The 26745-nt window shown below is 45.8% G+C and overlaps 1 protein-coding gene across 1 annotated transcript; it reads right to left on the bottom strand.

Annotated features, from left to right (window-relative positions):
- Positions 1-18956: 18956 nt before the first annotated feature.
- Positions 18957-26200, bottom strand: FZD4 (frizzled class receptor 4). The gene is made up of 2 exons (XM_030953104.1): positions 25949-26200; positions 18957-24786 (listed from the first exon to the last, which is right to left on the bottom strand). Exons 1-2 carry the CDS (start codon positions 26078-26080, stop codon positions 23458-23460), a joined length of 1461 nt encoding a protein of 486 aa, XP_030808964.1. The 5' UTR covers positions 26081-26200; the 3' UTR covers positions 18957-23457.
- Between the last annotated feature and the right edge of the window lie 545 nt (positions 26201-26745).

Raw genomic sequence — 26745 nt, 5'->3', positions numbered from 1 at the left:
CAAAAGGGGGAGACTTCCACCGTGAAGCTTCTTATGCTTGTGGCTTCTGCATCTCTCTCCTGCTGGCTGCCCCTGAAATGTAATAGAGCAAAAGCCCTGAACCTTCCTATTAAATGAATTTACTCTACGGTTTGAAGGAAGTGGTAGATGAATGGTGAAAGCTCAGAGTGCTACAATGTGAGTTTTTTTCATTAAGTGGAGCAGGAGGAGCAGGCAGCATTGGTAACATACCCCATACTGAACTCTCCAAGAGCAGAAATCATCTTTCCATGAGGAAGAATTTCTCATCTGAGGTTTGTGTCATCTGCTGTACAGTGCCTTGAGGTTGTTGTGCCAGTCAAGGTTTCCCTCTGCTTCCAAAGGTGTTGACAGCATCAATGCAGCATTTCATAGGCTGCCAGGTGCTCTTGAAGGCTATCCCAAATTTACATGTAGAACAGCTCAGGAACAGTCCAGTCTATCTCATGGGTGATGTACATGGCACCTGGGCAGCAGACGGGGAAATTGCTGGGTGCATTGCACTTACAGCTGGCCCCATATCTGCCCACAAAGTGTAGCAAGGATCCTCAGTAACAGTCAGAATTTGAACCTCCAGCTCCTTTCCATAGAAATGATATGGATTATGAGCTTTATTTAAAATTCAGTAGAAGAAAGGTTTTTCCAGCTTATAAAAATGTTCACAGTTTCAGCAACCTCAGGATGAAACCAACACCTTCAAAGGTATGATGGGGATAAATAAAAGCAGCTTCCATGGAAAGCCTTGAATTCCCTGGGTCTTCTACTGTGCATGTGGGAAGCTTTTCTTCTTTATTTGAAAAACACATGGGTAAAATATGTATTTATGTGTATCCATTTGTATTTATAAAAAATAAGTCTCCTTCCCAACACAGCTGAAATTGCAGTTGTGGGGATGCTGATACCTAAACCAGGGCTGTTTTAGCAAAGAATGTCATCTGTGAATGCAAATGTTTTTGCTGAACTTTTTTTTTCAGAATAAGTGCATAAACCAGATAAGTCTTTAGTGAAATTCTCCTGAAATTGTCAGAGATTAAATTTTTTCCCATGTTCTTCTGTGTTAACAACTTTCTTCCAACAGCATTGCCTTCTTCTAAAGGCAGAAAGAGAGAAAAACTGTTTACCATACCAAATGCTGCTTGCTTTTCTCTCACACAATGATATTATAAAGGTTGGCATTGGAGGGGCTTGCTCTGAGACAGTGCATCTTGGTCCGGGTTGTTTGGTCCTCGTGGCTGTAGTACAACTTTCTCAGGAACACTGGAAAATCCCACAGGTAAGCAGAAAATATGGCTAAATGAACAAAAACAAGAGTTATAGTGGAAGGAAGATACAAACCCTGTCCCAGGCTCCTATTTCACATTTCTGTGACACCAGTTGTCTGCCAGGAAAGAAGTTTTCTCTCCAGTCTTCTCTATGGTCATGGCTGCCACAGAGCAACTCTGTCCTTCAGAAAATAGAAAGATTACCCACCCACAGGTGTTGTGGTGTGGTGCAAAACCTCTGCTGTTGCCTGCCTTGCTCTCATCTGACTCTATCCTTCAGCTCAGACTTTGGATATCTCATTAAATAGGTCTTCTCACTTGAGAAGCTCCCAAGAAAGACATTCATCTGAATCCTTGAGGTCTTATTCCTTTGGCAAGGCTTGTCCCATCCCATCAGTCCTAGCAATGCAAGATGAGCATGATCTGCCCAGCTACCTATCTCTGACAAGCAATAAATGTTCAAACATTAATTCTAATTCTAATTCTCATTCTCGCAGCAAATCAGGCCAACCCACATCATGTCAGGCTGTGAAGCAGACTCTCCAGAAATTTACACCCTCATATCCAGAGGCTCTAGACAAACATGACACAGTTTCATCTTCAAAAGATATTCATAGGCCACATGTTGAAGGCAATTTTTTTTTCATACATTGTGGGCATTATTAATTGAGGCAGCATTTATTTTTTCTGCTTTTGAGATTTTGTGTGGATGTTGGTAGTGGCAGTTAGTGCCTGGTATTTTGGTATTCTGGTATGTTTGCTTTTGTGGGAGGTGGATGGGAGTTCGTTGCATTTTACAGAGTTGTTTGCTGCAGAATTGAGGGGTAAGATAGGATTGAGGGAAATGGTATGCCAGTCCCTTCTGCTGAATTAACTCTGTTATGTAAGAGTGCCATGAACTGAAAATGTGTGTTTTAAGACTCCTAGATGACTTTGGGGTTTACAATCATAATTAACATTTATCTGGTCCTTTAGGGTTATTTTTGAAGATTTTTTTCTCAAAGGTGACAGTGTTACTTGTGTAATTCCAATGGTATGGTTTTTCCATCTACAGAAACTGAAATCTCTTAGTTGATGAAACATTGGCAAGGCTTGGCAGATCCTTGGGCATCTCCAGAGCATGAAACAGTATTCTGCTTGGCTTTCAGTGTGACTGGGAGCTATGGAGATATGGAAGCTTGCATTTCACAGGATTCGTTTCCACAAAATATATTTTGTAGCAACATTTGAACTTGGTAGTAAAAAATTTTGAGTCAGCATCACAACTATATTCCCATCCTCTAAATTCTGATGAACTAAAATGACTTTTTAGTTAATAATCTTCCATCAGGGATAAAACTAACATCTGAAGTTTGTAATGACAAATGAGAGGAAGATCATCAGAATAATCAGTAACCTTGGGACTGGGACACTTGCCTCAGACTGGATGGAATGACCTAAATGTAAACTCCCTTAAAAAAAACCCCCAAACCAAAAAAACCCTGCTAAATAAAAGTCTGACTTGGAGAGAGTTGAAGCTTATAAGATGTTCTTTGTGTCCCAGATAAGTGGTTGTATACAATCTGTTGTTCTGGGCCAATTATCAATCAGTTTTGACTAGTGATCCCATGCTGAAGTTGAGTAGAAGTTTATAAAATTTTTGAGAGATTTTGGGGATTTGTAGCAGACGTGCAAAAAAGTTCATACCAGCAGGTTTTTCCAGTCCTCAGATTATAACCATGATCATAACTGGGTAATTACTGAGTTGTTTGAGATCTTTCCCTGTGTGCTGCCTAAAAAAATAATTTTAAAAAAAAGTTTGCATTGGATAGGATTTTGCAGACTGCAAATAGCACAGGGACTTGAGATCAGCAATAATAAAAACTCATTAAGGGACTGGCTGCCCATACTGGAGCACAACTCCCTGAGGAGAGCTTGAGCATTTGTATGTTGTATTTTTCATTGTGTTTTCTTAATGCGAGGACCAGCTGCCTTTCAATGGCATAATAAATTTCTAAAGATGTAGTCCTCTCTTGGTTAAGCTACATTGTCATAAAATTAATAAACACAGTCTGCATGTAAAATACATTTCTTCCCAAATGTTTAGTTGAGTTTCCTTGTAGACAGGTATGTTTAGCATCATCAGTGGCCACACTTCTGCTTTTTAAATAATTTCCTAAAGCTTTGTCTCACATAAACAAGTAAAATGGACTGTATGACTCATAAGTGAAAAGAAACACATGTATATTTATGTAGCAAAGTTCAACAGACTTCAATTTTAACTGTCAAGTACTTGATACAGAAAGCAGCCCTACCCCAGAAAGCTTCCTGCTGCAAGTTTAATTGCAGACTTCTGACAATTTGTTCCCTGAGTGGAGTACAGCAAGTGCTGTTCATTTCTCCTATCCCTTTAACGCTGACTTCTGTGCATTTCCCATGTGAAGTCATCCAAACAGATTTGCAAACTCTCTTGTTTTCACACAAAGATAGTGCCCTGGGATCCTGGCTCCTACATGAGGCAAACAGCCACCAGTGCTTTCCAAGTCAGAGAAGCTTGCAATGCTATCAGATCAGTGACACACTTGGTGGCCCCAGCTGAGACCTCACCAGGTTCTTTACAAGCAGAAAAAGGAAGACAGCCTGTCAAATAAAATGGTGATGGAAAGGAGGCACGATGCTCAGAGGTGCAGTTAGATTTAATGACTGGCCGATGGTCACCCCTCACTAGGACTGTGAATAACACCTTAATTGGTGTTCCATTCTGTGATAAAGGCAGCAAATCTCCTCTTGCAGTCAACCAAAACTCTTGGCAAAATGTCATAAATGCAAACACAAATTATTGAAGTTGAATGCATCCTATGCTTGCATTATGAAATGACAGCCTGCACTTCTTTTGTTCCCCAGTCCCTGTCCTTGTATGCCAAATCACAGTGAATCACAGCAGTTAGCCCATTTAGTGACTCTTGGTGAAAATAAAAATCATGAAGTTGTCATCAGAAATGATGTATGTAATTAGAAGACAGAAAATCTGCTAGGCTGCCTGAAGGCTTATGCCAGGGTGCAGCCCACTGTGTGCTCCCTGTGTTGACTTCAGTTTTCTGAACACAGTCAGATAATCGAGTGGGCTCAGGACCTCCCTCTGAAATGACAGGAGGATGGGAACCAGTGATACTCAGGCGTGTCAAGCCCATCTGCTATTGTCATCGTGATTCCTATGGTGCCAAGTCTGTCTGATGTTGGACAATGGAGGCTAAATTCACCCATGATGTAACTCTGCCAAAGGCCAACACAGTTCTGCCACTGGAGGGATTAGTCCCTCCTAAATCTTTTTCAGAGCATTGGATGTGGTGCAGCTGATGTGTTAATGACTCCTGACATGTGCTGCAGGACTGTTTTTGCAGAGCAGCTCACAGGGAATCTCTCACACAGCTCAATTGCTATTAATTTACATTACTGGAGGTGGTGTGCATTTCCCACATGTCATCTTGAAAACAGACCCCCAGAAAAAGCTTTACTAATGAAGCAGATCACAATGGGAAGCAGCTGATCCACACAGCCTCACAGTGAGGGTAATCCTAGCTCCAGCACTAGGAAAGTAAACAGAGGGGCTGGCTGAATGTGGGCATGTGGATGGTGCTAAAAGAGAGCAGGAGACCTACAGGCTGCTTGGTAGCAAGGAAGAGAAAGCTTCAGGGATGGAGTAAATGAGCTGCCTCCTTCCTCATGGACACAGCCTAGCTGTATAAAATCTCCAGCATAACCTGGCTGAACACTTGATTATATAAACCTCATATAGAAATCCTTTCAGGGACCATATCTCTGAAATTCTGGATTTATGATCTGGGTGGAAATTACAGTGTGCAAAGCATTTGTCACTTTTCCTTTTGTGGGGAAGCAGAATACTGTGCCTTAACTCCAGCCAGCAGCTCAGCCCTACATGGTTGCTTGCCCATCCTCCCCTGGTGGGATGGGGAAGAGAATTGGAAGAGTAAAAGTAAGAAAACTCATGGGTTGAGATGAAGATAGTTTAATAGGCAAAGAAAAAGCAAAACAAAAATTCATTTACCACTTCCCATGGGCAGGCAGCTCTTCAGTTATTGCCGGGACAGCAAGGCTTCATCACATGTGACTTGGGAAGAAAAATGTCTTAACACCAAATGTGTCACACTTTCTCCTTCTTCCCCAGCTTTATCGGCCTAACATGATGTCACTTGGTCTGGGTTATCCCTTTGGTCAGTCAGGCTCAGCTCTCTTGGCTGTGCTCCCTCCCAGCTCCTGGTGCACCCCCAGTCCTCTTGCTGGTGGGCTGGGTGAGGAATAGAAAAGGCCTTGGCTCTGTGTGGGTCCTGCTGAGCAGCAGCTAAAACATCCCTGAATTATCAACACTGTTTCCAGCACAAATCCAAACCACAGCCCCATACTAGCTTGAAAAAATATCCCAGCCCAAACCAACACACAGGGTGTAAACATGAAGTGGGGAAGGCTGTTTTTGGAAGGGAATGAGTTTAAGGCTTAATAACACCACTGCAGGACATGCATGAAACTTGTGACCAGAAGCACCCGCTACAACACTCATTAATCATGTGAAAGAAATACTAATTTTCTGGGGCCACGTGCACAGACTACACTGGGACATCTGGGCTATGCAGACCCTGTTTATGAGACGGTTTGCCTTGTGAATACAATTTTTCAAGTCAATCTGAAAAGTCAGTCCTGCACCTTCAATTCCCTCCCCTCGTTGCGCTGCGCTGAGCCAGACCACGGCTCTGGTGCAGCCTAAATTCTCCCACCTTCGGGGTCCTCCCTGCAGGCAGGGCAGGCGTTTTGTCAGCGCTGTGTGGTTTCGCACGGCTGCCGAGAGCGGGGCACCCTGGCTGCTTCCCGGGCTGTGCCGACAGGGTGGCTTCTGCGGGACAGCCATGACACCTAGCGGCGACACACTCGGTCACTAGCCGTGACACCTAGCGGTGACACACGGGGTCACTAGCCATGACACCTAGCGGCGACACACTCGGTCACTAGCCGTGGCACCTAGCGGTGACACACGGGGTCACTAGCCGTGGCACCTAGCGGCGACACACACGGGCATCCCGGGCAGCCGGCGGCTGCCCCCCGGCTGGCCCTCGGGCGCCATGGCACAGCTCTTCAGGCTCCACCGGGTATAAAGAAAGGGCAGCAGCTTTCTATAACAGCACCAGAACACATTTTCAAAGGAACTCCGCATATTTAAGGAAGTTTTGCTCTGCTCAGACTCCCTGCCAGCCTTTTGAGGGATCCTGTTTGCCGGTGTCATCTTCCTGTTTCACACTCCTGCAGTGTCTTTGAGCCAGCCCCCCTGCCGTGGGTGTGTGGCAGTCACACAGAAACCCTTCTGCACACCTTGGAACCGGTTCACATGATGGGCAGAAAAAAACTAAGGGACTTAGACACAGCAGTGCTGGGAAGTGAAACATTAAATTTCTAGTTAGCAGTAATCCAGAGCGAGTTCCAAACCCCTGAGTTTTAGGTCAAATGCTGAGGTCATCCCCAGTGATCATAGAATCATAGAATGCTTTGAGTTGGGAGAGATCTCAATTATATAGTTCCACTCACCTTTTCATGGGCAGGGACAGTTTCCACTAGACCATGTTGCTTCCAGCCTCATCCAGCCTGGCCTTGAACACTGCCAGGGATAGGGCACCCCGAGGTTCTCTGGGCAGCCTGTGCCAGTGTCTCACTACACTCTGAAGAAGAACTTCTTCCTAATATCTAATCTAAATCTCTCCTCTTTAGTTTGATAGCTGGATGAAGAGCTGCACATGAGCCATGGATAGAGAGACAGGACATTCTCTCTGGGTTGGGTTGTGTTTCTTACCATAGATCTGTTTGGGTCACAACAACTCCCCAGGCAGCCCTACAGGCTTGGGAAAGAATGGCTGGAAAGCTGCCCACCAGAAAAGGCCCTGGGGGTGCTGGCTGAGGGCAGCTGAGCATGATCCAGCAGTGCCCAGGTGGCCAAGAAGGCCAATGACACCAGGCCTGGATCAGCAATGGTGTGGCCAGCAGGAGCAGGGCAGTGACTGTCCCCTTGTACTGGGCCCTGGGGAGGCCTCACCTTGAATCCTGTGTTCAGTTCTGGGCCCCTCACTGCAAGAAGGACATTGAGGGGCTGGAGTGTGTCCAGAGAAGAGAAATGGAGCTGGGGAAGGGTCTGGAGCACAAAACTCATGAGGGAGCTGGGGGTGTTTAGCCTGGAGAAAAGGAGGGAGAGGGAGGACCCTATCACTCTCTCCAGCCACCTGAAAGGAGGTTGAAGGGGAGGGTCAATCCCTTCACCCAGGTAACAAGTGATAGGACAAGCAGAATTGATCTCAGGTTCTATGAAGGTTTTAGATTAGATATGAGAGAAAATAGCTTCACTGCAAGAGTTTCAAGCACTGGAAAAGGGTGCCCAGGGAAGTGGTGGAGTCACCATTCCTGGAGTTATTTAAAAAGTGTAAATGTGGTGCCTAGAGAGATGGTTTAATAACCTGGCAGTGCTGGTTGGGCCTGATGATCTTAAAGATCTTCTCCAAATTGAAAGATTCTAAGATGGTATGATTCTACATGGGGCACACTCCCCAAACTGCATGCCAATGACCTACACTGTTCCCTCCACACAAGCTGCTCCCCACTTTGCACTTCCATGTAAAGTGAAAACGGAAATTCAAAATTTATGTCCAGAACCTTTGCCAAGCAGCCTGCTGTACTGAAAGTGAGAAGTGAATGCTGATGGAACAAAGAGCAAGGAGATCTATATGAGATACCATAAAATCTGGGAAGTCTAAACCACAGCAGAACTGTGGGTGAGCTGTGCATGCCTCAAGGGATACTCAGAGCTCTGCAAGTGTGGAGTAAAACATTTACAGCCAATGTCAGCGTGATGAAGGTGCTGCAGGGAGAAAGAGACCAGTTAGACCGTGGGGAATGATTGACTACAGGTGGAGGTCACAAATCTTTGCCAATATACAGCAGAGTTAATGTTGTGAAAGATTTACAAGGCTTGAGTAGGCATAGGAAGTGGGCTGCGGGTAGCAAATTTTGAACCAGTGCAAAAGTTGACAGCCATATGTTGGCAGGGGATGAGCAAGCCTGGAAGACCCTCAGTAGCAAAGAAGAGAAGGGAGAGACACCTTTGGAAGCCCCAGCTGGGAAGGTCTATGGAGGTCCTCATGTCACAGATTGTCACAGGCTTGAATAACTTGTAAAGCATCTCCTTTTGTGCATCTGTGTAGCATGGCCCTGCTAAGGAGGTGCCTCAGAACCTTCTCCCAAAAGACCCAGAAATTGCATAACGTAACATGGTTAAACAGTATGAGAGCAAAAGGGAGTAAGAACAGCGTGGGAACAAACTTTCATAGGAGCACTGTGAAAATGCCAGGAAAAGGAAGAAAAGGCTGAGGCTAAACAAGCTGAGGCACAATTCACACCACTGAGAGCAAAAAGAGATGGCTGTGAGCACAGCAGCTTACTGAAGTGCACCATGTGCAGCTGACACATCAGACCCCTTATCAAAGGTCTCTTATCTGCCCAGAGCCAAGGCAGGGGATGCATTTGTGCTGCTGGAACAGAACTGGTAAAGGAAGACACCCCCCCATCAGGTGTCCCAGCTGTCTCGGGGTCTCTCGCTGGTCAGAGTGACCCCGAGAAAAGTTTGAAAGTCTCTTTTCCCAGCCCGGCGCTCGAAGAAGGAGTCAGAACTCTTCAATTCTCGGTCTCAAGGTTGTTTATTGTATCTTATCTATAAAATATTTCCTCCTGTCCTGCCGAGGTCCGCTCAGCAAGACAGTCCAGGGCACTTTGCCTGCTCCCGGAGCGGTGTTATCTTTTATACTAAAAACTACGTATACAATGTTTACAATTCCTTTCCAATACCTATCACCTGTGTGAGACAGTGAGCTTCTACTCTAAACCAATCTAAAAGTGCCAACATCACAGCAGAAGATGGAGGCCAAGAAGAAGAAGGAAAAAGGCTGGACACTTTGGATCCCTCCATCTTACCCCCTGAACCCCCATTCTAAAAACCCCAAAATCTATTTTTCACCCCGTGATAAATTCACTATCATGCTACTTAAACTGTTGTGGCTTGCAGATCTTCATCTAAGGTAGGTAACTTGCTCCACGGGTCATAATCAAAACCATGGGTGTATTGGGCTCCATGCCAGGGTCTCTGAGCCCCCTGGCAGGGGTCTTGGCTGCTCAGGACAGCCAGAGGGATGTCCTGGGTTCCGCCACCAGCTGTCAGGGGAGTGGATGCAGGTTTTAGAGAGCACAATTTTGCCTTTGGCTGACCAGTAGCCAAGTGAGTTCCTGTGTCCCTTGGGTGGGGGATTAGCATCACAAATATACAAAATGCTCCTCCCTTTAAGTTAAACCAGGAGAAAATAGTCCTAAAACTACCCTGAATCAAGAGATGTCAAAGATGCCTGTTCTTCAAGTACCATTTTCTTTTAGCAGTGTTGGGAGGAATAAAATCTTCCCTCAATAGTTTTTGTGATAATTTTTAAGACTTAGAAGTGTCCTTTCCACATCAGAACTTACACCTAAATATTTTTACTTCTAAGCAAAGGGTGTCTGGAGCTGAATGCCAAGAATACAGAAAACAGAGGGGATGAGAGGGTGGCGTCTCTGAGCAGTCCCTCTCTGCTTGCAACTCAATTTGCATACCCTGAAAACTAGGTGAAATTCCAATCATTCTTATTTTATTGGACAAATTCTTTCCTCCTTCCAAGTGTTCAGGCCTGTGCCTTGGGATAAGGCTGTCCTTTCACTCCTGAGGGGCAACTTCTTCAGTTGTTTCAACAGAAAATCTTCCTACACAATCCATCAAACAGAACATTTACAGCATTTAATAAAAGTCTGAGCACCCTAGGACTTGGAGAAACCTACCTCTTGGTCCCCTCTGTAGAGGGGACAGGATAAGGTTGCTGTGTTCCTGCCTGTAGAACAACACTTCTTATGCACAGCTAAACTGAAAGCAGAATAGGTTAATTATTTCTCATTCTTGGATCAATGTAAAGGTAAAAGGATCATGATGGATGCTAACTGGAACACAAGCTTTGATCCTGTTTTCAGTTTTCAGATCCCCACAGATTTTTAAGACATGATTCAGGCTACTGCTGACAGCAGACTTGTGTTCCTACACTTCCTCTTGCAGGCGTGGTGGAGGTTGCACATGGGATTGAAGCAGTCTGTGTCCACCAAAGGAAAGGGAATGCTCAGGAATGAGAAGCTCCTCTAGAATTTGCAGCTCTTGCACTCTGATTTGGTGAGCCTGCTCTCTATCAGCAGGGTGGAAGGAAGATTGACCTGGAAATAAGGAGAAGTCCTGTGTTCATCACTGGGAAATTCAGTTTTCAAGGTGGATATGGAAGATTTCTCCTGCAGTCAGAGCTGCAGACTTGTCTTTGGCAGCTGTTACAGACTCACAGAATGGTTGAGGCTGAAAGAAATCTCTGGATGTCATCTCATCCAACGCCCCTGCCCAAGCAGGGCCATGTATACCCAGACCCCCCCTTGCCCAAGACCATGTCCCACTGGATTTTGACTCTCCTCAAGTATGAAGAGTCCACAGCTCCTTTGGGCAATCTCTTCTGGTGTTTGGTCACTGGTTTTGTTCAGAGCAAGAATAAAGGAAAATAACCCTTGTGTTTCCTGATATTCAAGGGACACTTCCAGTGTTTCAGTTTATGTCCTGAACTCTGGTCCTGGAACAAGGCACCACTGGAAAGAACCTGGATCCATCCATCCTCTCTGCACCTTCCCTCCAGGCATTTATCTACAGTCATCTACAGCCTTCTCATCTCCAGGCTGAACAGTCCCAGCGCACCCAGCCTTTCCTTACAGGAGAGGTGCTCCAGTTTTTTGCATCATCTTTGTGGCTTTTTTCTCATTCCCAGCCCAGGGACCTACTGGAGACAGTGGTGGTTGATGGCATGGGGCTCTCCTGGCTCTGCTACGGAATGGTGAACACAGACTCACAGGGTTGTCTTCTCCAGACTGGTGTTCCCAGATGGGGGAAAAAGAATCACTCCTTTCCCTTGCACTGCAAGTGCCTCGATGAATGAGCAATGGCAGCTTAGTGGGCAGTGAGGTCTGTCGAGCCCACATGGTGGTTTCTCACGTTTCAGTCAGGCTTTTTTTCACCTTTCTGTCAAGTAAAAATAACATATTTCCCAGGGACTTTGATTCTGGTGATGTGGGAAGAACCACCTGTTTAAAAAACACCAGGGATGTTTTCCTGCTAATTTGTCAAAGGCAGAATTTCAATCTATCTTTGTGGAAAAAGGACCCCTGAGAACCAAGTTCTTGCTGGGGGTCTTAACATGTGGCAAAAGTTACAGGAGCATTCAGGAAAGCGTGGTGGTTTATTATTAATGAGTGTAGCAGTTCACTGAGAGCCCTGCTAAGGTCAGAGATGGTTTTGTCTCTTACTCCAAGGGAGTGATATCAGGGCTTACAGAGAGATAAAGCTTTCCCTGGCTCTGAGACATGTCTGGTGGAAAGATCCATCTCAGACTGGGCAGGCTGGTGTTATTTAGCTATGTAGGGTGCAGCAGCTGGACAAACCAGGTTGAAAGGCTTTTGCTGCTTTGGGATACCCTTCTCCATCCATGGGAGGTGGCCCAGCAGGCAGAAACCCTGGGTGATGGACCTATGTGTGGGCTGTGCCTGACAGGAACATGCAGGAATGTGGGGAGAAAGTGCTGCTACCACAGCAGGAATGCCCTCAGTCCTGGACAGTTCCCTGTCACCAGCTGGGCCTGAGCAGCCCCTCACATCACATTCTGGGACACTCCAACCCACAGCCTTCCCTAAGCAGTGAACAGGGCAAAAGTCCTGCCCCCCAAAGGAGCTCAGAGCCTCCTGCTTAATTTAGTGGGAGAAGAACAGCTGTCCTATTTTTTCTCAACAAAAGAAGTGGAGAATAGGAATGGCTGAGTTCCATGGTAGATCTCTAGAGCATCCAAATTCCCAAAAAAGGGAAGCATTCTGCTGGTCTTCAGGACCTAAACAGGAGTTTTCAGGCCTCGCTGTTGGAAAATACCTTCTGTTTAGAAACAGCACCTAAAAGTCCAGCTCTGGCACTGGTGGGACATTGGTGGGGTATCAGGTCTCAGCAATTTGTTGTGCTGGTGGTGTGACATCCCTGTGGGCTGGCAGACCTCAGGCAGTGCTGCTCAGCCACAGTTCTCACTGGCACAAAAGCAAGCAGGTTCCTGTCCCTCTGTCCCTGCAGAATGAGGTTCCACTACAGCTTTTGCAGTTAGTTAGAGGTTTAGTGTCTTTGAAGAGGATATGGCAATTCTATACAAGGTTATTGTTAAGAGAACTTTAAATTAAAACAAAAATACACATAGATACATATATATATATATATAATATAAATAATATATATGCATCCTGCACTTGCTACTTACCAACTTACTGTGCCTGTCCTCAGAAAGAGAGGTTTCTATTTCCAGCTATTTTTCATGATACACCAAGAAGTTCTTCCCTGTACTATCTTAACCTCATAATCACTGTGCAAAAAAAAAAGAAAAAAAAAACCAAATGCAAAGAAAATTTCATGGCATATAAAGTTAACACTAAAAATAACATAAACACAAAAAATACAGATGCCAGATGCTGGATATCTGGAACATTCTGCTTATTTAAACAAATAAAAGTGATGTTTCATTGCTTAGTCCAGTGCATGCTTTTTTAAAATTTCTTTTTATCAACTCCAAAATCTGTTATGAATGTTTCATGCATATTTCCAATGACACACTAACTGTTATTTGAATAAACAAAGTGAATTTTCCTTCACCCCTGCCTGTTCCATTGACTTTGTCTGGAATGCTAATGAGGAACTTTTGTTTGCAAAACTAGTCACTGAAAGATAGCAATGTGAATTCTGTCCAGCAGTGTTTGCACAAGCACCAGCAGCCGAACTAGCACGAATACTCTTGGGAATTTGTTTCTGCAAGGTTAATGTCAGCAATGATTTATTGAGGCCTTCCTCCTGCTCGCCAGTCTGGCATCCATCAAGTGAGTAAACACACCCCCCCCTCCATGATTTCAGAATGCTTGGAGACTGATCACTGAGCAAACACTTCATTTCAGAGTCAATACTTTGGGAGTAATCAATCAAATTGTATTAATTCCTACAAAATTTAGATTGAAATACTTTGAATCAAAAGTCAAAATCAGAAGATTCTGAAGATAAATTGAAGGGAAATCCACTTTTTCCTGCTGATGCACTAAAGTTGTTCAGCAAAGCTGTTGCGATAGTTGATCTGGTTAAAGCTATATTCACATTATATAGAATAATTAAAAAAAAACAACCCAGTTGTTTTTTTGTGTGTGTGAAATGACAGAAATGAATATTTCTGTCCTCATGTGTTCCTATTTCAAGAAGAAATAGGATTTGCATGGTTTTGCTACACACTTGTGCTATGCAAATGCCCCTTCCAAAGGTTTTGCCATTGTTGATCCTGAGGGCAAGGTTTTCTTTTTTCTTTTCTTTTCTTTTCTTTTCTTTTCTTTTCTTTTCTTTTCTTTTCTTTTCTTTTCTTTTCTTTTCTTTTCTTTTCTTTTCTTTTCTTTTCTTTTCTTTTCTTTTCTTTTCTTTTCTTTTCTTTTTTCTTTTCTTTTCTTTTCTTTTCTTTTCTTTTCTTTTCTTTTCTTTTCTTTTCTTTTCTTTTCTTTTCTTTTCTTTTCTTTTCTTTTCTTTTCTTTTCTTTTCTTTTCTTTTCTTTTCTTTTCTTTTCTTTTCTTTTCTTTTCTTTTCTTTTTTTCTTTCTTTCTCTCTCTTTCTTTCTCTCTTTCTCTCTCTCTTTCTTCTCATCCCTCTTTTTTCCTTACCAAGTGTACATAGAAAGGGACTCTTCCTTTCCAACATAAGTGATAACTATAGAAATCTGGATTCACAGGGTCCTACTGATTGCAGGCAGAGTTCCCAGAACCAAGGTAGTCCTCAGAGAATTTAATTTATATATTCTAGTCACAGCCAAAACCACTTCCCCTTACTCTCAGAAGATTTTAGGCAGTTTAAAGTATCAAAGAGGAACCCAAGATAGAGGCTTGAAACTGGCAATACATCTACATCAGTATCAGATTAAGATGCAATGCTAATTTTGCCCTTTTCAAATGCCAGTTTTAAGTGTTCTTGTTAACATGATAACATATTAGAATATTAAGCCATAAAAATGGATAATGGTGTTAGGCTTATAGTTGGACTTGATGATCTTAAAGATCTCTTCCAATCCAAATGGTTTCATGATTCTCTGATGAGCTCTGCACATTCACTTGGCAAACAGCTGCATCCATTGAAAGTCTTTTGCTCTTGGTTTTTTGCTCTGCTGGCAGCTCTGCCAAGACCTGGGTGCAGCCCCTCTGCTTTGTGCAGTGGTTCCCAGACTAGTTTGAACACCCCACACACTGGCAGTATGCCGTGCTGTCCCTTTGCTGGCAGCCCTGTGGAGTGCTGAGCAGCCACGGCTGGGACAGACATCTGCCCACACCCTGGGCCACCTTGGGACTCTCCTTCTACGCTGCTCTTCTTTCTTCTCTATCATATCTTCCTCCTGCCTCTTCCCTACAGGGTTCAGGCCCAGCTTGCCTTTGAATCCTTGAGAAAGGAGATGTCTAAGGGCTGTCTCTGTGCATGTCTGCTTCAGATAAAAAACACTCTTAGCCAAATTTGTGTGTAGATTCAAAAAGGAGCTAGAGAATCTAGATGGAGAAAGAATTTTTGCAGTAATTTTTTTAAAAAGGCAAATTCTTTACTTCCCCTTGTAAAGGGGGGGTAGTCTCATTCCTTCCTTAGGTGGGAGGTGATGAGCCAATGGGTGCAATAGGGAATGGGATGCAAAGTGCCAGGTTTCATTTTTGCAGTGAATCTATTCACATGGAGATTCTTCTCCTGCTTACCCTACTCTGTGTGCCTCTTTGGACCAACAGATTCTCAGACTTCTTAGTCTTTCTTCTGTTCCCTGGAGGCTAGTTAGGTTCTTCTACTCATCATTTAAACTCCAGTCACACCAGGGATGGTGACAACCCTGGGAAGCTTCTTCTAGGGCTTGACAATGAGGAAATCAACAAATTTTTCCTAATAAACAATCTAAACCTCCGCAGGTGTAATTTAAGGCCACTTTCTCTTATCACTCATTTCCCAATATCCACGGCAGCTGCTGAATGCTCCTCTCTCTCTTAGCTCACCATGGCCAATCCCTCTGCTCAGTAGCAGATTTGGAAAGCGACTGCAAACTCGTGATGGGAGCCTAGGCTGAGGAGGGAGCCACGGGGCTGCAGAGAGCAGCTGCTGGAAAGGCCACCCAAACTAAGAGCTGGTGGCTGTGTCTCTCAAACTTAACTTTTCACAGCCAGCATAAGTAAAAAGCACCCGATATTCTGAGCAGACGGGGAAGAAGGGATGAGGCCCTGTGCAGTGTCCCGGCGCATCCCGAAGGTGGCAGGGCTGTGGCAGAAGCAGACGCTGCTCTCTAGAGGGAGGGACTTCGAGATCTCGCAAAAGCGAAACCCAGCTTATCCCATGACAAAACGATGGCCGGCTCTGCTGCCGCTGACGGGATGAATTACTGGGGTCTCACAATAAGGTCTGCCCCTTTCCCTGCTTTGGTTATAAAAGCATTCTCTGGGGAGGTATGGATGGCTCCTCATTTCTTTTGGCTCTGCTCAGGCCACAGCTGTAGAAACATGATTGTTTTGTGAGTGGAATGGTATTACTTTTTGTCATAACTTTCATATGCTAGGGCCTCTTCAGCTGATTTTTTGGTGTTTTGTATATATATATATATATATATACATATGTATTTTCTCCTGCTCTGAGAAGCCTCTTCCCCATCTCCAGGCCTCTCCTGCAGCCCTCCTTTCAAGATGTACAGTTGTGCTGTGGGTCTCCTGCGCGTGACTCTGCAAATGCCTTATGCTTTCTTCCTGGGGCTGACAGCTCTTCCCACCACTGCCAAATGGCAGCAGAAAGAAGCAGGCTGTCAGCCCAGGTTGGAAGCTTTCTTTTCTGCTGTGATCCCCACAGGTCTTTTTCTTATAAACATAACTAGTGTGAGGCCAAGGAAGAGATTGTATTAAGTATTTCGAATAAACTTTTTGGACTTTATGTGCTGCTGGCTTCTGCCAAGAGCAGCTTTCCTCATCACAGCAGGGGACAGATGTCCCACTGGCCTTTTTGCCACGCTGCTTTACCAGGTCTGTTTTTTTCTCCATGAATACTGTTATCAACCCTCCTGTAACCATGCCAGCCTTGAGCCCAGGGCTGAACAAGGAGAGATTTATAGAATCACAGAATCATTGAATGGTTTGAGTTGGAGGGATCTTGAAGACCATCTTGTTCCAACCCTCTGTCATGGCCAGGGACACCTTCCGCTAGACCAGGTTGGTCCAAGACCCATCCAGCCTGGCCTTGTACACTGCCAGAGATGGGGCATCCACAACTCCTCTGGACATTTTGTTCCAGAGCCTCACCACCCACAGCAATAAAAAATTTCTTCCTAATATCTAATCTAACATCTTTCAATTTATTAAATAGAGGGTGAGCTTTTGACTTTCTTAGCTGATGCACTTGGTGCAAACCATAATGCATAGACCAGAGCTGGTAGAACGTGCTGCTGGACAAAGCCTTCACCATCAGTAGCTGAGGTACCTGCCCTGCTTTTTGACACGAGGGGAGGGCAGGGCTGGGAGAGGCTTTGAGCAGCTGGGGCCAGGGTGCAGCTGCCACTAGATGTCAGCCATTCCTTGCTGCAAGGCACAAGAACTTCGAATGCAAGAAAAATCCCTGAAAAGCCAAATTTCTGCTTTTCCATGTCACTCTGCTTATCATCCCTTACCAAGTACTTGAGTGAGAGTGCCTCTGAGCTGCTTAGGAAGAAAACACTTCATCCATTAAAACATTTACTGTCAGGCTGTTTCTCTGCATAGTAATATTTTAAAATTTAATATTGTAGAAGCCAAAGCAGTCTGCTGAATGATTTGCATCTATTTTGAGGGATGGATGTTTTTCCCTTCCTTGGAGTAAGCTCAGGAAATGAAAGAACCAGACAGGAAACTAGCTAAATGCTGATGGAAATATAAGATGAAGATATTTTTATTGCCAGTGTATTGACAAGCCATGGGAAATTGTTTGGGGGTTTTGTTTTGTTTTGGTTATGTTTAATGTTTTAAACCTTTGGTTTTAAAATGGACATATTTAAGTAAAGTATCCATTTTCTGAGCCCTCCAAGTGTATCTAATTAATAAGCACTTTCCCTTCTGGATGGAAACACAACATCAAAATCAAAGTTACAAATTACAGTGAGCTTGCTGGTGCAATAATATTTGTCTTTGGCATTTAACCTGTTTTCTCTGGTGTTGTACCTAACATCTGGCACACAGGGTGTCCCTGCTCCCCGAAAAAACTGGGAAATGAAAACAACAGTTTCTTGGTGATACCTTAGCGTGAGAGTCCTCATTTGCTGCTGCTCCCCTCTAAGCCACCTTTGTGCTCTTCCAGCCCCGTGGTGACTGTTTGGTAGGCTGTTCCCAGAGCATAAAACAAAACATCTGGTTGCTAACAACACAAAGCTGTTACAACAGCTGGAGTCTGCCAGGATGTGCAGGACCTCTGGTCAGAAATCATTTCCCAGCTGCAGGAAATAGTGATATGGGATTTATTGTACCAGCTGAGAGCTGGCTGACCTGCACCCATCCTCTCACCCATTCCTCTTGGTGAGGTGCAGCAGGATGGCACAACACTGCTCCAGCCAGGACCGTGCTCTACCTCATTTCTGTTGCAGCCAGCACTGGCTTTGCAAGTACTCAGAGCTGCTTTGCTCTCTACACAAGCTACACCAGAGTCTGGCAGTCCAGTTAAGCCATCCTAGGTTGAGAAAGATGCTGCAAATTCCTGGCCCATATTATGAGCCAATTAGTCCAAGCATGCTGAAAAGGGTACTATGGAGCCCTTATCAGCAACACAGCTGCTGTGGGGCTGTGTAATGGGGCATTCACCTATAGGTGAGCAGTTCACATCTGGACTCAGTCATCCCAGTTAAAGAATTAGGGAGTCACCAACAGCCCCACTGAAGGCTTTGCTGTTTTAGTTGAGGCTGGGGAAGCTGAAGGGCTCAGGCAGTTGTTACTTTGTTCTCTCCTGTTCCTACAACCTTGCAGGCAGACACAGCTCTGGCCTGAAGGGGAAGATGGTGCAAGAGGGCTTGGGAAGCAGCTCCTCAGGATGATGCCTGCATCGTACCACAAGTAGTTGTACTGGCAAAGTGAAGGAGAAACTGAAATGTGGCACCATTATGGGAATGAGGGGCTGAGGATTGAGGAGGTGTGGTGGAAATCACCACTGAAGCCAGGGACTTGGTGATATCATATTTTCACATTACTGGAGCTTAGGCTGCTCCTGATTGCTGGCAGCACAACTCTGGCCTCCTTCTCTACAAACTGCCTAACATTTGGTTTCTTTAAAGACATATTAAAAAAAATAGACAAAACCAACCAAGTAAAAAACCCCAAGCCTAAATACCAAAGCAACTACAAAAAGTCCTCATAAATGTTAATTTTTTGTGAGCATTGCACACAAATGCATACTTCTCTCAACAGGCAAACCTGAGTGGATTTGTCATCTCCGTGGCTTGGGGAGCTTGCTCACCATTCAGAGCCATTGCAGCAATCCACGGTCACTTCATAGGTGATGCTCTGAGGGATCTGTGTGAAGGCAAGCACCCGTGAGAGACCTTGAGCAGCCAACGAACGTCATCTTGAATGCCACACCTGAGGTGTTCAGGTGGTATGAACAAGAGGGAGATCCTGCTCCTTCCCCCAGAAGCTCTTTGATGTTTGTTACAGTTAACAGTAGCTTTATTAAACACTCATTAGGATAAGTTTGAGAGATCACATTAATCACCAGCCTGAGAACATTACAATGATGAGCTGCCAAAGGCATGAGCAAATCACTCATAATTACCAGTTTTAGATGCTGCTCTTCAAAACTTGATTAGCTACAGATACACAGGTGATAGTTGCTACTCTTTTTTATAGCACGCCCTCACTATTATCCACTCTAGTCTGATTTAGGTTCTTATTAGAATAACATTCTGCTAATTAAATAATCTCACACACAGATTGTTTCATGATGGAGACGATTAAGTGGGTTTAAGTAATTAATATTGCATACTGTTCTGTCAGTGTCAAAAGAAACTGGTGAGGGATGCACACAGAAGGCAACTCCTTGCTATCCCCATACATCACAACTGTGGACAGAAATGACAAACAGGAAAGAAAAGCAGAGCATTAATAAGCCTAAGTATTTAGAAAGCCATGTAGACATTCAATTGAATCTCTCCTCTGAAGGGTTGAAATCACTGAAACCACCCATAGGAATGAACTAATTTCAAGCAGTTTACTAAGATTAGGATTTTCCCCTTCCAAAAGGCACTAACAGTTCCCATACATTGAACAGACCAGTGGTGATACTGCCCTCCTCCACCATATACTCTGGATCTGAGCACTCACGCTTTGGAGGTATGTATTCCATAACTCCTGGAAGAAAAGGAGGCTTATAGGAGGTGCTGCATTTCTCTGGAGCCATATCACAGCAGTGCTAGAGCAGCAGCAGGCTGTGTTTCTGCCTTGCCTTCCAGCTGGGCTTTGGGGACATGCTCCCACAACACCAAAGCTCCAGCTGCAGCCCAGCCAGCACCCAGGACCTGTCTGTTGTCTTTGAAAGGGTTTCTGTCCACCCCATGAGCAGAAACATGAACATACTTTCACTGTTGCCCAACAATGTCTTGTTCTCAGTTATTAGATCCAAACCATGCTGGATTAACCCATTCAAAGCATCCTCTCACCACAGCATGAGCATTTCAGTCCTTCTTCCTTCAGCACAAAAAAGCACTTCCAACAATGCTGAAGCCTATTTAAGAAACAAACTCACCAAAAATGTGAAGGCTGCCCAGAATTCTCTCGTTATCCACAGAGGTTAAAGTTTTATTTTGATATAAAAATTAAATAGCAAAGTTGTTTTGGTTTTTTACAGTGATAAATTAGAAATTTACAGTACATACATTGAAGTAGATATATTTTCTGTACACCCCAAAATAATCAGTGTCTGTTTCCTTAAAATTCAGAGAAAGGAGCTAACTTGTCTGTTTAATGTAAGAGCTAAGCTTGTACCTCTCTGGCAGACGCTTCTGAACCCCGCAGTGCCAAGAGCACAGGCTGAGGGGGGAGATGGGAGCAGGGGCTGCTCAGTGGAAGGAAACGCCTGCAACGTCTGTGCTTGTATAACCACAGCAACTGCACTTCCGAGACAGGATTAGTCACACCCCTTATGGCTTTAAGCTCCTAACAATGCTGAAATGAGAGAACTTCGGAGCTGCTGATACCCGCTCCTCTTGGCAAGCGCCGGTTTTTAGGCTGTCTGCTGCATCTTCCCACTTGCACAGCCCTGACATGGACTCGGGTAAATGCATGGGGGTGAATACATCAATGGAATGGTTTGATTGATGCAACCACTAATTTCACTTTGGGGCACTACAGCATTCCCCCATCTGCTGGGGAAGGATGTGTCCTCAGGAACAGCAGCTGGTGCCTCCTCCCAGCCCACCTCTTTCCCACAGCATTTGAACCCCTCACATGCTTTAATGGAATATCCCTCCAGGTCCCTTCTAGGGCTACACAGTGCCATCCTCATCCAGCTCACATCACCAGGGGCATCCCTCTGTCAACAGTTCACAGGGTTACAGGCAGAGATGCAAGGATTTCATAAAAAGGCACTATTTAACATTCACTTCTGTGTATATAGCAAGGTTAAAAATGCCATTTATTGAATCAGTCTACTCAAACATGGGTCTTATTGTCCAGGAGAGTATCCAAAGCCTTTCAGACTGAAGCACACCTTGAATGAACATGACACCTTGGCACGGCCAAATACTAGGTGACAAAAAAGGCTCATGCTGCATCCTTGCTCCTTGGAAGCCAGCATCCAGCTGCTGACTTTACATTCCTCACTGTGCCAGCAGAAAGACTGCATGATGGAGAAGCTCCGCCATCTGAAGATCTCACACTTGCAAAACTCCTCATCCACAAAGGAATAACCAGATCCAAACACAACACTAACAGCGAGAGACTTTATGGAGAGGGTGAAAAGGCCCAGCTGGAATGCGGTGTTGGCCAAGACAGTGCTTGTGTGTCTTGAACAGAATGTGTCAAGTTGTCACTTGTTCTGCTGGAGAGGGAGCTCAACCGCAAAGACTGCCATTAGGGTTTGTTTGGGGTCTGGATTTTGTTTGTAAAAGAAAAAAAAAGTTCTCTAGCACATGTTTCGACACTGACATTGAAACAATACATGCTTCTGGGATGGATTAGCTCACTCCCAGAGCTGGAGTGAACTGTGGTTTGGGAAGCACATGGGCACCTGTGTGGAAAGCAAGTACTTTAATAAAGCAGCATCTGTTCTCAGCTGCCCTGGAAGATCATGGGAGCTGGGGCACCAGGGAGATGCTTTGCAGCTGATCAGGTTCCACACAAACAAAGGAAGCAAAAGCTTGGGGCACATAGATAAAATCAAATGTGTTTCAAAGGGATAGAGCATCATAACAGTGTTCTCTTAAGTGCTTCTAGGATATTTGTATTTGCATCACCTTTCTCACAGGCCCCTGACACTACATTCAGCTCCCCACAGGCTGATGCCTCCTCATATAAAATAATAAGAAATGCAATGGTTTCTTTCAAACATTATTCACCAAGAAGTTGGATTTCTTGGGTCCCTTTATAAAAACTGGAAAGGTCTTTGCTGCTCCTGAGGACTGAATGCCTGCTCACATTCTGTGTGTAAATATACATTAAAAACTGTCTCCATAGCTGTCAGTGAGCAATTGAAGCATCGTTGTGAGGCAGTCAGCTGTACTGCAATGTCATGGGCTGAGAATGTTCTTTTGATTGCAACTGACACACATAATTATACAACTGATCTGTGTGAACACAAGGTTGCCAAGGAACTTAACATTTTGCTTCTCCCCAGACTGGCGTCTACAGAGGAGATACCATCACACTGAATGAAATAAATTAAGACTTAATTGCTTCATGCAAGAGTCTCCAGAGTCAAGTAAGTTTGCTTGGAGAAACATAGCATTGTCTGAAGGTACCTTCAACTAATTTTTCTCTTTCCTGAAGGAAGGATCACTACAGAGTTAAGACTTTTTTTAAAGCTAATAAATGCAGCAGAATAAAGTGGTCTGCTAGAAAGAGCAAGAGCACCTGAAGGGGCAGGAATGGAGGAGATGGATAATGACAATAGATGCAGAAGACCAAACACAGTTTCCCACTTTGAGCTGATTCCTCTACTTCTGAAGATGGCCTTGAGTAAATCTTTTAGATTTTATAAATATTGATAGAACCACAGAATAACTGAGGTGGGAAAAAACATGGGGAGGTTCAAATTCCCACAAGGCAGAATCAACTCTCCATTCAGATCAGGTTATAAATGGCAAAAAGAATGAGTCAAAATTATTATTAGGCCATTAGATGACTAAAAAGTCATCCTCACAAATACCTCACTAAATCCTACTCATCACGGGTAAGACCTGGAAAGTCCATTTACTTACTATTTGTTTCAGGACATGATTCCTGACTGAATTGTACAGTGTATTGGAACACCAGAATTCCCCAGGGCATAAAGACAGAATTCTCATCAAGCACTTCCTTCTCAATACTGAACTCTCAAAGACTCTCTCATCTGACTGAGGCTCTGCTCCATCTTCTGGTAACTTGGTAACTGGACCCTAATTAAGCCCAGAATTTGGCGCTGGACTGCCTGTCCTCCATCAGCTGTAAGATGATGAAAGGGAAACATCATCTCACAGCTATGGGCTACAGCACCTCCATTTCTCAAGATTTCAAGAGTTAAAAAAGGAAGATAACATGTTTGGCTATTTCACAGCTTTTAAAGCCTCCCTGGGCTCTCCTATTTTGGGCAGCATGATTTATGGCTATTGTATCTGCAGCATGATCCTTTTGCTGTTTATTCTTTAAGGCTTTTTTTTTCTCCCATCCCCAGAGACAGGTTGTGCAACCATCCCCCTACTCTATTCCCAACATTTACACAGCAACTCTTGCACATGATCAGTCCTTCACAGGAGAGCAGTCAGAGCAGTGGGATGCTGTCCTTTTCTCATACCACGGTCTCGTTCCCTTTCCCGGCTTTCACCCAACCATCCGCTCTCTTCTCTCGTTTCACTTTCCCTGAGTTCACCAGTCTGTTGGAGCACTTCTGCCATGTGTGCAGAGTTTTGGCTGACCAGATCCACATACCTGATGTAATACCCACCAGAAGGGACATGAAAATTTTGAGCATCTCCACTGCCATATTGGAATCATCTGCCGAATAGCGGAAAATGGCCCAGTTGGAGATTTCGTAGAAATAACAGGCGATGACACACGTTGCTGGGACGGTATACAACACTGAAAAGACCCCAATTTTGACCATCAGTCTTTCCAGTTTGTCAGTTTTAGTTCCATCTTTCTGGAGATTAGACCTGATTTTAAATAAGGCCACAAGTCCTGCTGCAATGAATAAAGTCCCGATGACCAGGTAGGTAAAAAGCGGAGCTACAACAAAGCCTGTCAGCGCATCCAGGTTCTGGTTCCCAACATAGCAGAGGCCGGTGAGCTCGTCTGCATCTACAAGTCTCATAATCAAAATGACAATGGTCTTCACTGCCGGGATGGCCCAGGCTGCGATGTGGAAGTAGGAGCTGTGCATTTCGATTGCTTCGTGGCCCCACTTGAGTCCTGCAGCCAGAAACCAAGTCAGTGTCAGAATAACCCACCAGATGGAGCTAGCCATCCCAAAAAAGTACATCAGCAAGAAAATTATCGCACATCCTGTGTTCTTAAGACCTTCTTGGATAAGAACAGGTTCTGCTGCCTCTTCAAAATCACAGGATATCCTTTCCCGGCCCACAGTTAGCCTCACAATATAAGCAATGCTATAAATATTGTAGCACATGCTCAAAAATATGATTGGCCGCTCCGGGTAGGAAAATCTGGATGAATCAATCAGGAAGGTCAGGACAGTGAAGGCAGTCGAGATGAAGCAAAGACTGGCCCATATGGCCATCCAGATATCTGTGAACTCCTTAGCTGACCTGCTGTACAGACCAGCATCGTAGCCACACTTCAGGACACAGCTCAAGCTTCTCTTCACCCAAATGTACTGATCTGAGTTAGATCCCATGCCGTGGCACTCTTCTCCGGGCTGCAAGGAGGTCTTGCTGTGAAGGGGAACCTCTTCGTCTCCTGGGCCCTCCATGCACATGTGGTTGTGATCATTCTGGGGCGGGAATTTGCTGCAGTTTAGGGCGTCTGGCCAGAAAAACCCAAATTCTTTTAAAACAGGTTCACATCTTCTTTTGACAGAGAGGCACATGCCTCCACAGGGACCTATGGGGATGTTAATCTTCTCTGTGCACATTGGCACATAAACTGAACACAGGAAGAACTGGAAGAGAGAAACAGAAATCACAAGTGTGTTGAGGGAAAATGAAACAGGTTGCAATATAAAAAGTTTTCTTTTTTTTTTCCTTTTTAGCGGTAATATTTGGTTCCTTGCCTTAAAAAAAGCCAGGAAGCAGCGTAAAACAAATAAACCAAGAAAAATAAAAACAAAAGAGAGAAAAAACCCAACAATGTTGTCTTTTTTCAGTTCAAATGTGGTCCAAAGCCAAAGTCTGAAAATTTTACTCCCTAGATTAGCTCCATGTAAACCTAGCCCATCAGTTCCAATGTAACGAGTGGGATTCAGCCAGATTTAAAGCTTGAGGGTACAATTTAAGAAAGCAGAAAACCAAATTAAAGGGGTTTAAACAAATACATATATTTGTTCTGAGCATAGCCTGGATATTTCAGCTAAGAAACAAATAGAAGGAAAAAAGCATTGATTGAAATACTTTGGTTCACGATCCTCCCAGAAAAATGTTTTTTATTTTACCATAAGTTCACGTATACATTTGCGACAGTAATGAAATATTGTAGTTTTCTCATCTTTTGAATAATAGTAATTCGGCGACGCGACACCGTGAGAGGAATTGCGTGCTGACACGGGAACTCTGCCCCGAGAAACAAGCTGGGTTTTGTTTGAGGAAATCCATGCCCGTGGGGAGGACAGGGATCCTGCCATTCGCCTGGGAAAGAAACTTTGGCGGTGGAGCTCCCGGCGGGGTCCCGAGCTGCCCCAGCTCCCCGCGGCCAGCTCCGCTCGTTCCACACGGAGTCGGGCGCAGCACCTGGGGCACGGCCGGGACGGAGGGCAGCGGCCGGGAAAGCTCCAGGAATCGCCGCAGCCTCCGCCAGCGGCCGGGCGGGGGGCACCGCGCTGCGGCGGGCGCTCCTCGCCGCAGGCAGCCGGGACACCGCCGGGACACCGCCGGGACACCGCCGGGACACCGCACCTCCGCCCAACGTGAACCGCGCTCTCTTCCCAGCCAGCCAGGAGCGACACTGCGAGGCGGCGCGACTTTCGGGGTGGGTTAGTACTGATCCGAGCGGGTGGGGATGAGGATGAGGTGCTGCGGGACAGCAGCCGGCCCGGGGACCGCACGGCCCCGCCGTGTGTCGTCCCCACCTCGCCCACGCACCCAGGTCCCCCCGGAGCCCCGACGCACCTGGAGCTGACTGGAGCAGCCGTACTGGATGAGCGGGGTGAAGGTGGTGAGCTGCAGCTCCGCGTCCGCCTGCAGCTCGTGCCCCACCAGGTTGGGCATCTTGGTGACATTGTAGCCCAGGTTCTGGCACATGGCGATGCGGATGGCGTCGCAGCGCCGCTCCTCCTCGTCACCGAAGCCCCGCGCCCCGCCGAGCAGCCCGGCCAGCAGCACGGCCAGCAGCACGGCCAGCAGCCGGGCGCGGCCGGCCGCCCCCCCGCCATGGCCCCCCGCCATGGCCCGCAGCGGCCCCGGCCCCGGCCGCGCCGTGCCGCACGGGCCGGCTCCAACGGGGCGGGCCGGGGGCGGCTCCGCTATTAAACAGCCGCGCCGAGAAACGGCCCAGGGGAGGGACGCGCCTCACGGCCCGGCCCTCACGGCGCCACCGCCCCCGCCGCGGGAGCCCGCCCCGCGCAGCGCCCTCAGCGCCTTCGTGCAGAGCCGAGCAGGGCAGGGCGCTGGTCCTACCTGCGCCTCAGCCGGGCACCCGGGGCTCCCCCTCCGCTCCCGGGGGAGCCCCGACCCTCACCCCCAAGCCCGACGAGCGCACTTCCACAGGCTGCATCTCACCGCTCGCCGCAGGAGCCCCTTCTCTTTGGTGACCCACTGCCTGCATTCCCCTCAGAAACCCCCGGGGATACCTGTCCGTGTCTCGTTTCCCCACAGCAGGTCCCTCGTCCTGTCCCGTGTGGCCAGTGGCCCTGGGAGACATCGTCACTATCCCCTGAGTTCCCACCGTGGGTGTTGGTCCTAGGGCC

This window comes from Camarhynchus parvulus, chromosome 1 (genome assembly GCF_901933205.1).
Source record: "Camarhynchus parvulus chromosome 1, STF_HiC, whole genome shotgun sequence".
In the NCBI taxonomy this organism is placed as follows: domain Eukaryota; kingdom Metazoa; phylum Chordata; class Aves; order Passeriformes; family Thraupidae; genus Camarhynchus; species Camarhynchus parvulus.
Note: the sequence above shows the minus strand (reverse complement) of the source record. Positions and strands in the feature narration are given on the sequence as shown.

Bases quoted from the DNA above. Each gene is read 5' to 3' on its own strand.
- FZD4 (XM_030953104.1), bottom strand. From the start codon at position 26,080: ATGTGCCAGAACCTGGGCTACAATGTCACCAAGATGCCCAACCTGGTG. The intron at 24,787-25,948 runs GTGCGTCGGGGC...TCTCTCTTCCAG, and splicing joins GCTGCTCCAGTCAGCTCCAG to TTCTTCCTGTGTTCAGTTTA.